This window comes from Miscanthus floridulus, chromosome 11 (assembly GCF_019320115.1).
Source record: "Miscanthus floridulus cultivar M001 chromosome 11, ASM1932011v1, whole genome shotgun sequence".
Taxonomy (NCBI): Eukaryota; Viridiplantae; Streptophyta; class Magnoliopsida; order Poales; family Poaceae; genus Miscanthus; species Miscanthus floridulus.
The window spans coordinates 23,294,875-23,310,512 of NC_089590.1; the positions used below are offsets into that span (position 1 = coordinate 23,294,875).

At 41.6% G+C, this 15,638-nt stretch overlaps 1 protein-coding gene across 1 annotated transcript in view; it reads right to left on the reverse strand.

Moving 5' to 3' along the window:
* LOC136491713 (polyadenylate-binding protein 2-like) overlaps positions 1–10,932 on the reverse strand; it is a 30,509-nt gene extending 19,577 nt beyond the window's left edge. The window contains exon 1 of the mRNA XM_066487969.1: positions 10,819–10,932. Within this exon, the coding sequence (XP_066344066.1) occupies positions 10,819–10,932 (114 nt within the window). The remainder of the gene's footprint in view (positions 1–10,818) is intronic.
* Between the last annotated feature and the right edge of the window lie 4,706 nt (positions 10,933–15,638).

Consider the following 15,638-nt stretch of genomic DNA (forward strand, 5'->3'; position numbering starts at 1 on the left):
GACGCGGTGGAGGCGAAGCAAAATGTGCCCTTACCCTAGCTCAGCAAGTGGGGCTAGCGGGTCAGGGTGGAAAAGGTGATGATGGCAGAGCTACTAGCAAGTTGGATTGGGCGATGGTGCAGCGATGGCGGCTAGCGAGCATGACAGAGCGACGACGATGGTGCGATGCTCCGCTTTTCTCTTGCATGGCCGAGAGAGAGAGAGCGTGGTTCGAGAGCGAAATGGAGCGAGCAGCAAAGGCGTGCGCCTTATCCCTCCATGCTGGCCTGACTGGTTGGGCCGGTGCTGGCATGCGGCCACCACGTGGCATGCCTAGCCATCCCCTGGTCGGCCACTGATAGTGGCGTCGAAATGGCATCAAACTCAGATGACCATGACTGATAGAACAACTTCACACAATTGTTACTCCTAAACTGTTCACCCTTTGCAAAAACTTCTTTAACAAGAATTGTAGAGCTACACGAGATCTACAACTTTGATTTAGAAAGTTTCCTCTAATTCACCATGGTTTTCAAATTGCAAAGCTTCAAAGTAGGGTACATTGAAACTGAAACTACAATTAACACTTCGACAAATTTTCTAATTGTGGCAACAACATTTCTAGGCTACTTGTGGACTATTTTTGAGTATGCTATGCACTGAATTAGGTCTTGACCCAAAAATAAAAGTTGTTACTCTAGTCAAGTACTATGACTTTTCTTAAGGGTGCACTACCATACAAACATTCTATGCTATAGTTCAACTTAGGTCAAACATGCAACTTGAAAATGATAGCTTACACTATAACCATGACTTAGAGGGCAAATTGGTCCAAGTCATGAATACCAAAGTTGTTCCATATGACATTCTAAACATGTTAAAGGTACTCCTTGGGTCCCTCAAACATTTTATACATTGGTTACATGTAAACCCTAGCATATGTAGAGCACTTAGTAACAAACACATGTGATATAAGCAATCATAGAGATAAAATTGGAGATGCTCATGCTCATAAATGATCAATGATGCTTGTGCTCATGTAATGCCAATACCAAATGCATGCTTAACATGTACGGTGTTACAACCCTTCCCCCCTTAAAGAAATCTCATACCAAGATTTACACGACCAACCATTTCTTATAGAAAACCGGATAGACCTCACAAAGGTAATCCTCATGCTCCCATGTAGCGTCTTGCTCACTATGGCTATTCCATTCCACCTTGTAGAACTTAATGATTTTGCTATGGGTCACTCTTTCTATTCTCTCAAGCACTCGAATAGGTCTTTCTTCATAGGTCAAATCCAACTGGATCTTGACACTAGCGGGTTCAATAGCTTGTTTGGGCACACGAATACATTTCTTGAGTTGGGAGATCGACATGGAAAACATTGAATATAGCTCTCATTTCTGGAGGTAACTAGAGCTTATAGGCTACTGGTCCCCTTCATCTAATGATCTTGTATGGGCCAACATATCTAGGTGAAAGCTTTCGCTTCACACCAAACCTTTGCACTTTTTTCATGTGAGACACCTTCAGATATACAAAATCCCCAACTTCAAATGCAATGGGACTTCTCCTTTTATGTACATAACTTTTTTGTCTCGATTGAGCAGCTTTAATATGTTGTTGAATGATTCGAACTTGTTCTTTAGCTTCTTTGACAAAGTCAATCCCATAATACCTTGTTTCACCAGGCTCAATCCAATTCAGAGGAGTTCTACATTTTCGACCACACAAAGCTTCAAAAGGAGTCATCTTGATGCTTTCTTGAAAACTATTATTGTAGGAGAATTCAGCCAAAGGAAGCCATTTCTCCCATGAACCCTTAGAAGAAATCACACAAGCTCTCAACATATCCTCTAGAATCTGATTCACTCGCTAAGTCTGACCAACTATCTGAGGGTGATAAGTAGAGCTATGGATCAATTAGGTACCTAGCTATTTATGTAGATGTTCCCAAAAATGATTAACAAACTATGGTCATTGATCTAACACAATGCTTTTAGGCACACCATGTAATCATATGATTTGGGCAATGTACAACTCTACATACTGATGGGGTCGATACCTTTCCTTAACAGTGACAAAATGTGCAAATTTAGTCAAGTGGTCAATAATTACCCATATGGAATCATGACCCTTTTCACTGGTTGGAAACCCAACTATGAAATCCATACTGATGTCATCCCATTTCCAACTTGGGATAGATAGTGGCTGAAGTAGTCCAGCCGACTTCAAATGGATGGCCTTGACCCGACAGCAATTATCGCATCTAGCAACAAATGCTGCAATTTCTTTCTTCATTTTTGTCCACCAAAAGCATGTTTTTAGGTCTTGGTACATCTTACTGCTACCTGGGTGAATGGACAAATTGGAAGAGTGTGCTTCCTCTAGAATTTGGTTTCTCAATTCTCTATCTTTTGGCACTACAAGTCAATCCTTAACCACAACACACCCCTCTCGTCTAGCCAAAAATTCTTGGTTTCTTCCTCTTTCATCTTTCTTTTGATATGGAATATGCCCTCATCGGTCTTTTGGAGCTCAATGATTTTAGATTCAAGAGAGCAACTAACAGTGATATTGTGTAAGACTACTAGATGCAATAAGTTGAAACCATCTTCCAACAAGGGATTACACTGGTACTTCTGGCTTAAGGCGTCTACAACCACATTGGCTTTTCCCAGATGATAATGTACTTCTAGGTTGTAATCCTTGATCAATTCCACCATCTTCTCTGCCTCATGTTCAATTCAGATTTGGTGAAAATGTACTTGAGGCTCTTGTGATCGATGTAGATATGGAAAACATTACCAAGCAGGTAATGTCTCCAAATTTTTAGAGCATGGACAACTGCTACTAATTCTAAATCATGGTTGGATAATTGATTTCATGCTTTCTTAGTTACTGCAAGGCATAAGCAATGACTCGGCCTTCCTACATTAGAACACACCCCAAACTGGTACCCGATGCATCACAAAACACATCAAAAGGTTTCTCAATGTCAAGATGTGCTAAAACAGGAGCAGTAGTTAACAATGTTTGTAAAGTGTGAAAAGCTACCTCACACTTCAGTGTCCATACAAATTTTTCATCCTTCTGAAGAAACCTAGTCATGGGCTTGGCAATTTTGTAGAAATCTGAAATAAACCGATAGTAATATCCTGCTAAGCCAAGGAAACTCTAAATCTCATGAATGAAGGCTGGGGCTTTCCAATCAAGAACCTCCTGCACCTTGGATGGGTCCACCCAGAATCCATCTTTAGGTAAAACATGGCCTACGAAAGGTACTTTCCTCCACCAGAATTCACATTTACTAAATTTAGCATATAACTTATGCTCTCTTAGCCAAGACAACACCACTCTCAAGTGCTCTGCATGATCTTCTGCATTCTCGGAATAGATCAAGATATCATCGATAAACACGACCACAAACTTATCAAACTAGGGCATGAATACTGAGTTCATCAAATACATGGAATAGGCAGGAGCATTGGTCAACCCAAAGGATAGGACTAAATACTCATAAAGGCAATACCTAGTGGAAAAAGTCGTCTTAGGTCTGTCCTCAGGCCTGATCTTGATTTGGTGATAACCTGACCTAAAATCAATCTTAGAGAACACTTTTGCTTTTGCCAATTGATCAAATAAGATATCAATGCGAGGCATGGGATATTTGTTCTTGATAGTAACATCATTGAGTGGTCGATAGTCCACACACATCCACAAAAGACTTGTCCTTCTTTTTCACAAATATGGCTAGACAACCCCATGGTGATGAACTAGGGCGAATGAGACCCTTTTCTAAGAGCTCTTGCAATTGGATCTTCAATTCTGCTAACTCATTTGGCGGCATTCTATAAGGTCTTCAGGAGATGGGCATTGTACCTGGTATTAACTCAATCTTGAACTCTATATCCCTATTAGGTGGTAATCTGGGCAATTCATCAAGAAAGAAATCTAGAAATTCACATACTACAGGAATATCATCAAGGGCCACAGACTGGATAGCATTGACCACATTTTGGAGATCAAACTCCCTAGGAAGGGGTACTAGAAAAGCATTGTTATTCCTAGGGTCTCTCAACATAATGGTTCTAGTCAATGTATCGATAAGGACACCATGGTTCTTCCTCCAATTCATACCCAAGATCACATCTATACCCAATCCTAGTAATATCACTAAATTTGCAGTATATTCTCGTTCACTTATTTGGATAAGTACATCTTTAACTGTCTGATTGGTAGAAATGTTACTCCCGGCTGCACTTATGCAATAACCACCTTTGTGTACTACAAATATTTTCTGATCATACTTAGATGAAAATGTTGGACTCATGTAGCACCTGGTTTTAAAGACAAAACCAGATACACACTATATGTGAGCCCAGGAAGTCAAATCTTACATATAGCCACAAATAAGGGTAATATCAAAAGATAATACTTATTACATAACGTATTAGTACAAGGAATATAACCTTAGAGTATAGACAGCGAAAAGACAACTCCGATCTTCAGGCGAAGACTCCAAATCCATAGGGACAACTGACTGGTTGACAACAAGCCTAACTCCTCTAGGCTCGCAATCTAGTACCCATCTAGGATTTTCATTGGATGTAAAGCAAGTGTAAGCTCACCATGCTTAGCAAGTATAACAAAGGGATCTATGAGGCTCAAAAGGCTTGACACTATTTGACTACAGTTCGCAATTTTAGTTGATCAAATTTTAGCATCCTGAATCACTACTTTAATGAACAGTCCCAATTCCCTAGTGATATTAAAGTATAGTCAAGTTTATCTCAATTCCCAACCATCCACAGTAACCACTAATCTTGAAGGATCTAGACCACTCGTATCCATGAGCATGGCTGTTATAATAGGTCAAATATTTCTACATAAATTGTACATCTTTACCCATCGAGCCATGATTCCCAATGCCAGGGTTTACAAAGCCTACTACACCTCTACCTAGGAAGTGTGGTAGGGTTTCACTATATAACCCTTAGCTAGTCACACTAACAAGTCATAGCTACTAAGGAGTGGCACGCATGGGCAACGCAGCACGGTGCACACATCCTAGCAGAAAAAGGAAAGATACCCTCTTACCCTTACTAGAAGCTACAGACGAGCTAGTACAATCTAGTTAACAGGTTAAAGTTAGAGCCATATGACACTCGGGGTTTACGGAACCTCCTGGGTTGCCACTTCAGGATTAAGTCCTTATGGAGAGGCACTAGAGTACTCAACCCCATACTCTAGCCCCCTATCTATTGCTAAAAAGCTTCATGTTATCATATTACATAATGTCTTTAGTCATGTTTAATTATTATTCTATGTTTAGTGCTGCAGCATCTATCCAAAATGCATACCCAAACCCTAGGTAACAAGGATATGTGGTACAAGTATTCATCTAGGTAAAGTCCTTAAGGGTATATCAAATTAGACACATGCATCAATATGAAGTGTAATAATTGATAGGTACAAGGGGCCTTTGGTACACTTGCCTTAAATACCGATCCTTTAGTAAGCTTTAATCTTCAACATCCTTCTTCTTCTAGATCACCACGTATATCTCACCGACTGGACATAATCATAGAACACCACACAACATCCATACACATACATGTATAGCATACAATTGCATCTATATCAGAATAATACACCAATCATAGAAAAATAAGTAAAAGAGTTTGAAATTTGATTCTATGCATCACTACGAACATAGTCATGAGAGGCACGCTAATCGGAGCTACGGTTAAAAAGATACATCTACCGGAAGATTTTACTTATAAAATGGAAAACCATAAGCTTTAAAACAATATACTAAAAGAGTGGGATTGTCGCTACAATCACGGGAATGCAAGAATCAGCGATAACGGGACTATCATTAAAAAGAAATGACTATCGAACCATTTTATATATATTACAAAAGAAAGATTTACGAGCTTGATTCATGTTAATTAAGAAAAAACTATATGAGTAGCACCCACTCAGGTTACTCAGAACGTATTCAATTTGAAAAGTTGAGTTAAAGCTAATTATATTTTATTTATAAAAATATCTCATATCATTTAAGTCATTTAAACATTTAACTAGAAAGATTAAAGGACATGTGGCAAACGCCATACGAAAGCATAATGTGTTGGAGTTGAAGTAAGCATGTTATAAATTAAAAATGTATTAATGTCGATATTAATGATAGTGATTTATGAAAGACTGATGCATTCACCTAAGTTGCTTTTAATTATAAACCCAGTTGCATAACTATTAAACAAATTAACATATAACTCATAAAATTATGAACATGTGACATGATAAACATTACTACTAATGCATACCTTACATTGGCACGATTTAACATGACAAGAACGAAGTTAACCCTATGTAGTTGCTTTTAATTAAAAGATATTGAATAAATATAAATTAAAGTAATATCTTATATTAAAATTTAGAAACATTTATTATATTGGAGGACGCTGCTAACACATATCACACATTGCGATGAAACTCGCGCAATCAAATCAAAATCAAAAACATAAATCGACTTTAATTAAACAATGATTAAATAATTATAGACACAATTAATATTTTAATAAAATAAATCCATAAACATGTGACATATAAACTAATAACTCTACTACGTAGATCTCCACAACATGAAACTAATGCAACTTGAATGAACTAAAATGGAATTACAATGAAGAAACGGCGAAGATTTAACGAACTAGTGGTATTCTTGTAAATATCTTGTCTTCTTCCTTGAACTCCCATACGAACACAGCCATGCCAAATTGCTTGTTGCTACGCACGATGGGGGAGAGAGGGGCCTCGACTAGGGCTTAGCTGGCCGGGCAACCATAGGCACGGTGGGGCAGCGCAAGGCCACTGCAGTGTGGCCCGCACACGGGATGGGTTGGGCCCACTTGGCTGCCCTAAGGCGGCAGTGCAAGGGCCTAAAGGCTGGCGATGGCCCTGCTCGACTGTGAGCAGGCGCACGCGCACACGATGGGCGGTACCCTTGCTAAGTATGCTAGGGTGAGAGTTAGGAATACCCCCTCAGCTGAGTTGGAATTCGATTCGAGTCGCCGTCTCTCCCGGTTAGTGAGAACTTGACGGGCTTATCTCCAATGTAGACACACTTAATAACTTAATGGTTCGGAAATGAGGATATGATGATGATAGCCTTATTATACCTGCTATGGTTAATATTGTTTGCTCCTAATAAGTGAGTGCTCTAGTATAGGTGCTAATCTAGTGGACAGGTAAATAATGATAAGCTTGATGCTAAGTTTAAATTGGTTACTATAATCATAAGCTCTTTTATGCAACTGTGTTGAGCTAGCCCACCTGAAAAGCCTTACATGATCCTTGGTGTCTTTTATTTCTGGTTTTGACGGGTAAGTCTAGCTGAGTACCTTTTTGTACTCAGGGTTTATCTCCCACCTGTTGCAGATGACCAGTTCTACTTTGGTTGCTGCAAGTACTGCCTTCTCCCAGCTAGGAATGAAGACTAGACCATTAGGCACGGTCTCTACTAGTTCTCGTACCTGATAATGCTTTTGTGGGACATGACTCAGACTTGGCAATATAATTGAAAACTATGATGTTTGTACCAAACTATGTTGCTTCCGCACACTCAAACTTGGTTTGTAATATTCTATTTCAACTCTGATGGATGTAATCCGAATGCTACTTGTGAAATGTTGTAACGGATGATGTGTTGTGTTGAATCACTATGATCTTGGTTTGTATGTCGAGAGTTGGTTGAAATCCTTTGTGATTTCCGGACTACCGGGATTATGGGAGCTTAAGTACAGGAATTTGATCGCTTCGGTGATTGTTTTTGTACTTATGTTCTTATGGTTTGGTCGGTTCTGTTATAGCTGGTATCAGAGCTAGGTTTCGATCATGAAAATGTGTGGAACATGGTCAAACATGGCCCACAAGTTAGTATTTCATGCTGATTTCACTGAAAATTTTGTCTAAGTCTTAAACTGCATTTTCAGTTGGATCAGGCCAACTTGGGCTTCATATAACTTCTGATCTAGGTCGAATGAGTTGTTGATTTCTAAATCAAAGATGTAGCCCTACCATACATCTACATTTTTCATGTACACCATTTTTGCAAAGAGTCATTGGATTAGCCGTAATAAGGCATTGAATTCGCACTGTCAGGCGGTTCAAGTCGACTGAATGCGCGCTACAGTGACTGACATTCATCAGACAATAGACGCCGCATGGGTGACACACAAGGCGCAGGGCTATTCGACCCGAGGTGTGACGTGCCTGAAGGAGAGACACAGGGCGACGGGGTGGCCGAAGAAGACGAAGAACATGGCCGGCCATGGTGCACCTCACTAGAAATGAGGAAGATGGGTTAGGGAAACGATGAAATGATGGCATATTTGCCAAACAAAGGACGTGCTGGTGTAGAGGATGACGAGATCTACCTTGTGGTGGTGGCAGTTTTCGCCGGAGACATCCGAGGTGGCCAGAAATGCTTATCGGAGAGTTCGCTAGAAACCTAGCTGTGGAGAACTTCAGCGTCCGATTTGTAGGGCTATGAGTGGCGGCTCGAAAAATGGGTTATACTTCTAGAATCCTCGCATCGAGGGCTATGTTGGCATATATATATAAATAGGGTTTGGAGATTTTGGAAATCCAAGATATTTTAGGAAATAATTGATTTTCAGAATTAAAATAATTATAGAAATTTGGGAATTACTATTTAGGCTCTAAAAAATATCTCTGAGCTCCGAAAAATTCCATAAAAAATCCTACAGATAGCTGGAATGATAAGGAACACAACCAAAGTGGTTTGAGATCCCAAGAAGACTTTTGCATTGATCGAGGAAAAAGACAAATCTCCAAGAAATAGGAATTTAATCCTAAAAAAAGTCAAAAAGATTCTTGGAAAGAGAGGCATCATTCTAACGTGTCTTAAAACCTTTTCCAAGCCTTTGGATTTTGAAACAAGGCGTCTTATCCAACTTTTGTTTTTGCAAGTTTTCAAATTCTTTTTAAACCACTACTTGAAAGCAATATTTTAAAGATTGAGATTTGAATTTATTTTCCAAACCACTCATCACAAACGTATCAATGCAACGACATGTATGCGTAAACATGTCACTTCCCTTATGTTGGATTTTTATTTAAAGAAAATTTTCTTTTACCTATGTTTTTATGAGCACAAAATAATTAATAGAAATCATTTTACTCTTTTTAGAAAGTAGCTAATTTTAGGGTGTTACAACTCATGAATGAATGTGAAGCCCTAGAATCAAATAGAACAACTACATGGTTATGGTTCATAAGAAACATACCAGTCGTGACAACCTTGCTAGAGGGAATCTCTTCCATGGTGGTGTAATGGACGTACCCTGGGCGTGCATTTGTAGCTGCTGGCTTCTGATTGTTCTTCTTGGGGTAAGGGCACTCCCTCGCCCAATGACCAGTCTTGTTGTAATTGAAACATGGTTGATTGTTAGGCGGAGCTTCGAGTTGCCTTGTCCTACACCATCCTTAGGTGTTAGAGCAATAGAGTATGCCCGATGATACCCTTTATTTGCTTGGCTTGGCTGGGCCTTCTGAGGTGGCTTGTATTTTGGAGCAGGTGGGTGGTATTGGGTTTTTGCCACCACTACAGTTCTCAGCTAAGATGCATCAGCTTCAAAGGCCCTCTTGTGGCTCTTGGATGTAGCATAAATATTATTATGATTCTCTTGTGTGAGCGCATCACTAACGAATTCGTTATAGGTCTCACTATTGTTATTTGCTAGAGTCTTCATCAACTTTGTACCTAGTCCTCTCTTGAAACTTGCAATCTTCTTAGCATCAGTATTCACAAACTCGGGAGCATACCTAGAGAGGTTATTGAAGGCATGCAAGTACTCAGTTAGAATTTTGGTGCCCTGAGTAAGCCTCATAAACTCAGTAGCCTTCATGTTCATCAACCCTAGGGGGATGTGATGCCCCCTGAAAGCAGTCTCAAACTCATTCCATGTAACCTGAGCATTAGTAGGGAGGGTAGACAGGTAATGAGTCCACCAAATGCCTTCTAGACCATGCAACTGATGTGAGGCATATTTAGCCTTCATATGCTCTATAACCCTCAAGAGATGAAACTTCTGCTCAATGGTATTGAGCCATTCATCAACATGCAATGGCTCCTCTGCCTCCTTAAAGATAGGAGGTTTAGTGTCCAAAAAGTCCTTGAATTCACTATACTGATTTGGTTTGGATCCTTGGTGTTGGTCCCATCCCTGTCCATGATCGACGTTCTACGCAAGCCCATGCAGTACTTCCCCCATAGACCATTGGGTCTCCAGGAGCTAGGCCATCATTTCTGCTGGCATGGGGTGTAGTGGTGGTAGGAGATCATCATCACCCTCAGAACTGGTACTAGCCCCTCTGCAAGTGCAAGTCATCTACAAAATTGCAACAAGTGATTATTGGATGATGTCAAGAGATTGCAGAAGAATTGTATAATCATGCCATACAGTAATTACTGGAGAGAATCTTAAATTCATACAATAACACAGAGGCACAATAATTCATTTCCACAACATAACATCACCAATTGAACCACTTGTCGTACTCGCAACGCATTCCATACATGCCAAATTTTTCTTGCAAAAAACAACTGGAAATTCATTAAAATGTGCAATCACCACAAGTATTACATGCATGGTTCCAATAACATTAAAGGGGTACATCATGAAATTGAAACCTACATTATGAGTTCATTACATAAGGATCGAAGATAAAGAGCTAACGCATCTAGCTAGATATTATAGCTAAGCTACTCCTTGGGGTGGTCGCTGTCAATGTCGGACACACCATCACTGTGGTCATCCTAAAAGGCTCAATCTCCTCCTCTTCAGGCTCATCCTCGGTGTCCACCTCCATGCCATCATCCTTAGCAATCAACATGTTGGGATCTTCTTCAACCATTGGAGCTAGAGGAAGAATTGGGTTCACCATGTTGTTGAGATGATGAAGATCTAGCTAAAGCTCCTCAATCTGGTGTATGAGTTCCTACTCTATGTGATCAAACTCTGTTGCCTACCTAGCATCCTGGAACACAGTTCGGATCCTAGCTGCCTCCCAAGTCTCAGCAAGGTGAATGACGTCATCCCTCTCAGCGTGGATGTCCTATAACTCAGCCCTAGCTACATCTCTTTTTGCAACAGCATGGACAAACTGCCCCTAATGAGCTTCCAAGTCTATCATATAAATACCTATCTCATTCTGAGTTGCTCTAACTTCCCTTCGGTGCCTACACACATGTCCTCGCATCATGCGTTGTGTAACCTGTGCTCTTTGGAGCTCTTGCATACAGCTCATGTAGCTATCCTAGCGAGAGTAAAACATCCTCATAACTGCATACATGACACTCATGGTAGCATTACTCCTTCTTGCTCTTTCATCCCATTCTCTTACCAAAGCATTACCACCTAGCTAGGTCCAAGCAATCTATGATGCATCCACCTGAGGGAAAGATCCAATAGGCCCATTGAGAAGCTCATCACTGAATTCCTAACAGACTTCGCTAAGAACTTCAAAAGCGGCCACTTGGGCACCCTCCCAAGGGGTCTATCCATCTGACTCAATACCCCATCCTTGCCACTAAGGGTTGTCCACACAGGTGAGGTCAGTGACCCGTACATTGTACCACCACTGTCCCTTAGTTACCAGTTCGCTCCAAAAGTACTGAGGTGGTTTAGCATACCCGACAGAGTGTAGTACCCTCCATAGTAAGGTGGGAGTCCCAAACAGTGCCAAAAAGTTGTCGCTTGCAATAGGGGCTCCTAGGGCCACCATCTATAGCAAAATGTTACAATTTAGTGAGACAACACGATTATAGAAAAGAGTTACTTAACAATAAGATCTTGCAAGGGGGAGGAACAATGCAATGATATGCATGAATGATGTATCATGATGTATGCTCGTTCCATACGTCCTCACAAACTTAGAAAAAAAATCCTAACAACATATGCGGTGGCATACATACGTTCTCTCAATATAATCGTAACTAAATGAGCTACACGTTTTGTTGTTAGTGTACCTGTAGAAGATTCATTTCAGCCCAACCTAATAGTTATATGTACAGAAAGGTAAATCTATGCTCTAAGTTGAATATCAAGGATAGCAAGATATATATGAAAGTAGTAAACTAAATACTTCCATATATATATATATCCCATATATATACTTCTAAATCAAAGCTACCTGATGATCAATACACTACCCACAATTAAATATGCACCATACACACATGCAAGCATGCATATACAACCGTATCACAGCTTGCTCTCCCTGACCACACTCTCACTTCTTGCAGTCATGCCACTCATCAACTTACCTTCTTACCTGGCGTAGATGCATTTGATCCATACTTTACCACTCAAGTGAGTGGCACCCATACAATAGCACACCGTATGGACAACGAAAGTAAATGTGGGGGGTACGACCCTAGATACCCATGGTAGACCACATGGGCTATGCCCCTAGGGGTGGCCTAGCTCACAAGATGAAGCCTTGCAGGGCATGATTCTGCTCGGCGCCTCCTGCAAGACACGAAGAAGATATCCTAAAGATACTATGAGATCTATTATGATACGTATGATCCCCAGATTTCTATAATCTATTATTACTTTCTTGTTATCTCTTAGATGTAACTGACTTGTAATCCTACCCCTTGGACTATATAAGGCGGGCATGGACCCCTTCAAACTCAAGCAATATCATACAATAGCCAATACAAACCAACAGACCATAGGAGTAGGGTATTATGTCATACTGACTGCCTGAACCTGTCTAACTCATGTGTCTCTGTTGCCTTATTCTTCTCAATTACACGCCTCTCTGCCAATCAATCTACCTTCATGGGATACTCCTCAAAGGACTACCGACAATATTCTATTGATAGTTGGCCCGCTAGGTAGGGGTGTGCGTGTTGTTTTCCTTGTCAAACAAGATGGATTTTTCCACAGCCTCTTCATCCCTCTTGTAGCCTGGCCAGATCTTCATGGTCAGATCCATCTTGTGGGTCATCAATGCTGACAAAGTTAGAGAGCTCATCGAGCTGGTGTAGATCGATTCTACGTTGATCACCCCAACACCTGCGACTGTAGATCCAATCTTAGAACTACCTCAAAGGTCACCTTCATCAACAACTTGCTGCCTACTTCCTCACTACCAGAGGAGGCAGATGAAGAACGATGATCTGGCCGCATCCATCGATCAGGTTGGTCTAAAGCTTGTCGATTGCATCTCCATTGCCGAATTAGCTCTAGACACTCTGGTTCAGCACCGACCACCCTCTGATCCAGATCTATTGGAGGCAACTCAGGAGACTCCAAGGGTTATGGCCCTACCCTTCGGTTTTGCTAACGCTGCCGGCACTTACCAAGATGCACTAAGGGGTAGATTCGCTGACCAGGCTAGAGATGTCCATCCTCCCACCGACCAGATTGCCGACCATCCACTACCGACTGTCAACATGCTGCACATCGGCCGATGCCCTAGAGCATCCCTCCAAACCATCTTGGAGGAGATTCTAGACTCTGAGTCCTAGGGCTCTATGGAGACCATCGCTGAAACCTCCACCTTTCAGTCTACCTTCGTGGGATACCCCTTGGAGGACTACCAAGCATCTTTTGTTGATAATTGGCACCCACCGTCGGCACCACCGAGCTACTTCCTCTCCCTCCTTTCTGCTTTGGCACAATCTTCAATGTTAGTGTCGATAGCCCCCCTCAGAATGGTGAAACCAAGGAGTAACACGCTGCTCATGAGAACCAGAACGTCAACCATGCGTAGCACCGAGCAAACGAGGCTGCCCTTGCGAGGGCCGAGCAGCAGCTTGACTCACAAGGAAGGCCACTCCGGTGCAACCTCGACAATGAGTTTCTTCGTGTTGATGGCCATGATGTCTACAAGACTCTAAGCGCCAATCAAGCAGTGCTCACCAATGAGCTCGCTTAGCTCCCGCAGACACCAACTAGCTCAACAAAGACTAGCCATTGAGCTCGGCGTACAGCCGTATAGCCGTTGAGCTCAATATCAAATGCATCATGGTATACGAGGACTCCACGCTAGTTATCAACTAGCTCAACAAAGACTGGTCCTACTCTAGTGAGAAGATGGATGCATACTATGCTGAAATCAAGAAGCTTGAAGGGAAGTTCTATGATATCGAGTACCACCATGTGGTACGCGATCAAAATCAGCTCGCCAACCACATATCCAAGTTAGGCTCCTCTCGAGCCGTGATTCCACCGGGGGTCTTCGTTCAAGATCTTCTGGTGCCATCCATTAAAGAAGATAAGGAAATTTAGGAAGTTCCACCCACCGAGCAGCTGGTACTTATGGTACCTTCACCGGCCACCGATTGGAGGGAACAGTTCATCAAGTACCTTGCCAGTGCCCAAGTACCCACTGACAAGACTAAAACTAAACGCATAATCCATCGAAGCAAGCATTACATGTTGGTGGATGGCAACTTGATGAGGAAAAGTGCCAAGGAAGGGATACTGTAAAAATGCATCACCTAAGAAGAGGGAGTGAAGCTACTTCTCAAAGTTCACTCTGGCTCCTGTGGCAACCACGTGGCCTCGAGAAACTTGGCTGGCAAAGCTTTTTGAGCTAGTTTTTACTAGCCCATGGCCATCTCCGATGTAGAAGATCTCGTCCAACATTGTGAAGGATGCCAATTTTTCTCCAAGCAAATACATGTTGGGGACTAGATATGATTGGGCCTTTCAAGCCAGCGCCAGGTGGCTTTTGGTACGTATACATTGCCATCGACATGTTCTCCAAGTGAATCGAGTATAAACCACTCGTCTCGACTACTATAAAGAAAGCAGTCGAGCTCTTCAAAGATATCATCCACAATTTTGGTCTCCTGAATAGCATTATCACCAACCTCAGAACTACGTTTACTGGCCATCACTTTTGGGACTTCTATGAAGACCGATGCATCTCCATCAAATACGTCTCTATTGCCCATCCTAGAGCCAATGGTCAGGTCAAACGAGCGAACGGCATGATCCTTGATGCCCTCAAAAAGAGGCTATATCAGAAAGAAGAAAAGCATCCGGGTAGATGGCTCAAAGAGCTACTAGTTGTGGTCTGGGGACTACGTACTCAAGCTAGTCGCAGCACTGGTGTGTCTCCAGATTTCTTGGTCTACGGCTTAGAAGCCATACTACCAGCAGATATTGCCTTAAGAGCACCTAGGGTGGAAAATTATGATGAAGAGCAAGCTGCAGCTATTTGGATAGAGGACATCGACAAGGCCAAGGAAGAATGCCTAATCACCTGCATCCACATAGCCAAATATCTAGAAGGCTTGTGGAGGTACTACAACAACAACATTAAAGGTCATTCATTTGCTGTCGTTGACCTCATTTTTCATAGAAAACAAAAAACTAAAGGGATGCACAAGCTCTCCTCCCCATGGGAAGGGCCTTATGTCATCAAAGAGGTTACCCGACCAGGGTCTTATCGCCTACGCGACTTAGACGGAATCAATGTCCCCAACTCATGGCACATCGAGCACCTTATACGTTTCTATCCTTGAAACACTCTAGATATTTACTCTCCACTTTATGATAAATAAAGTTTTGGTTTCCATAATATTTTCTCCATTATGA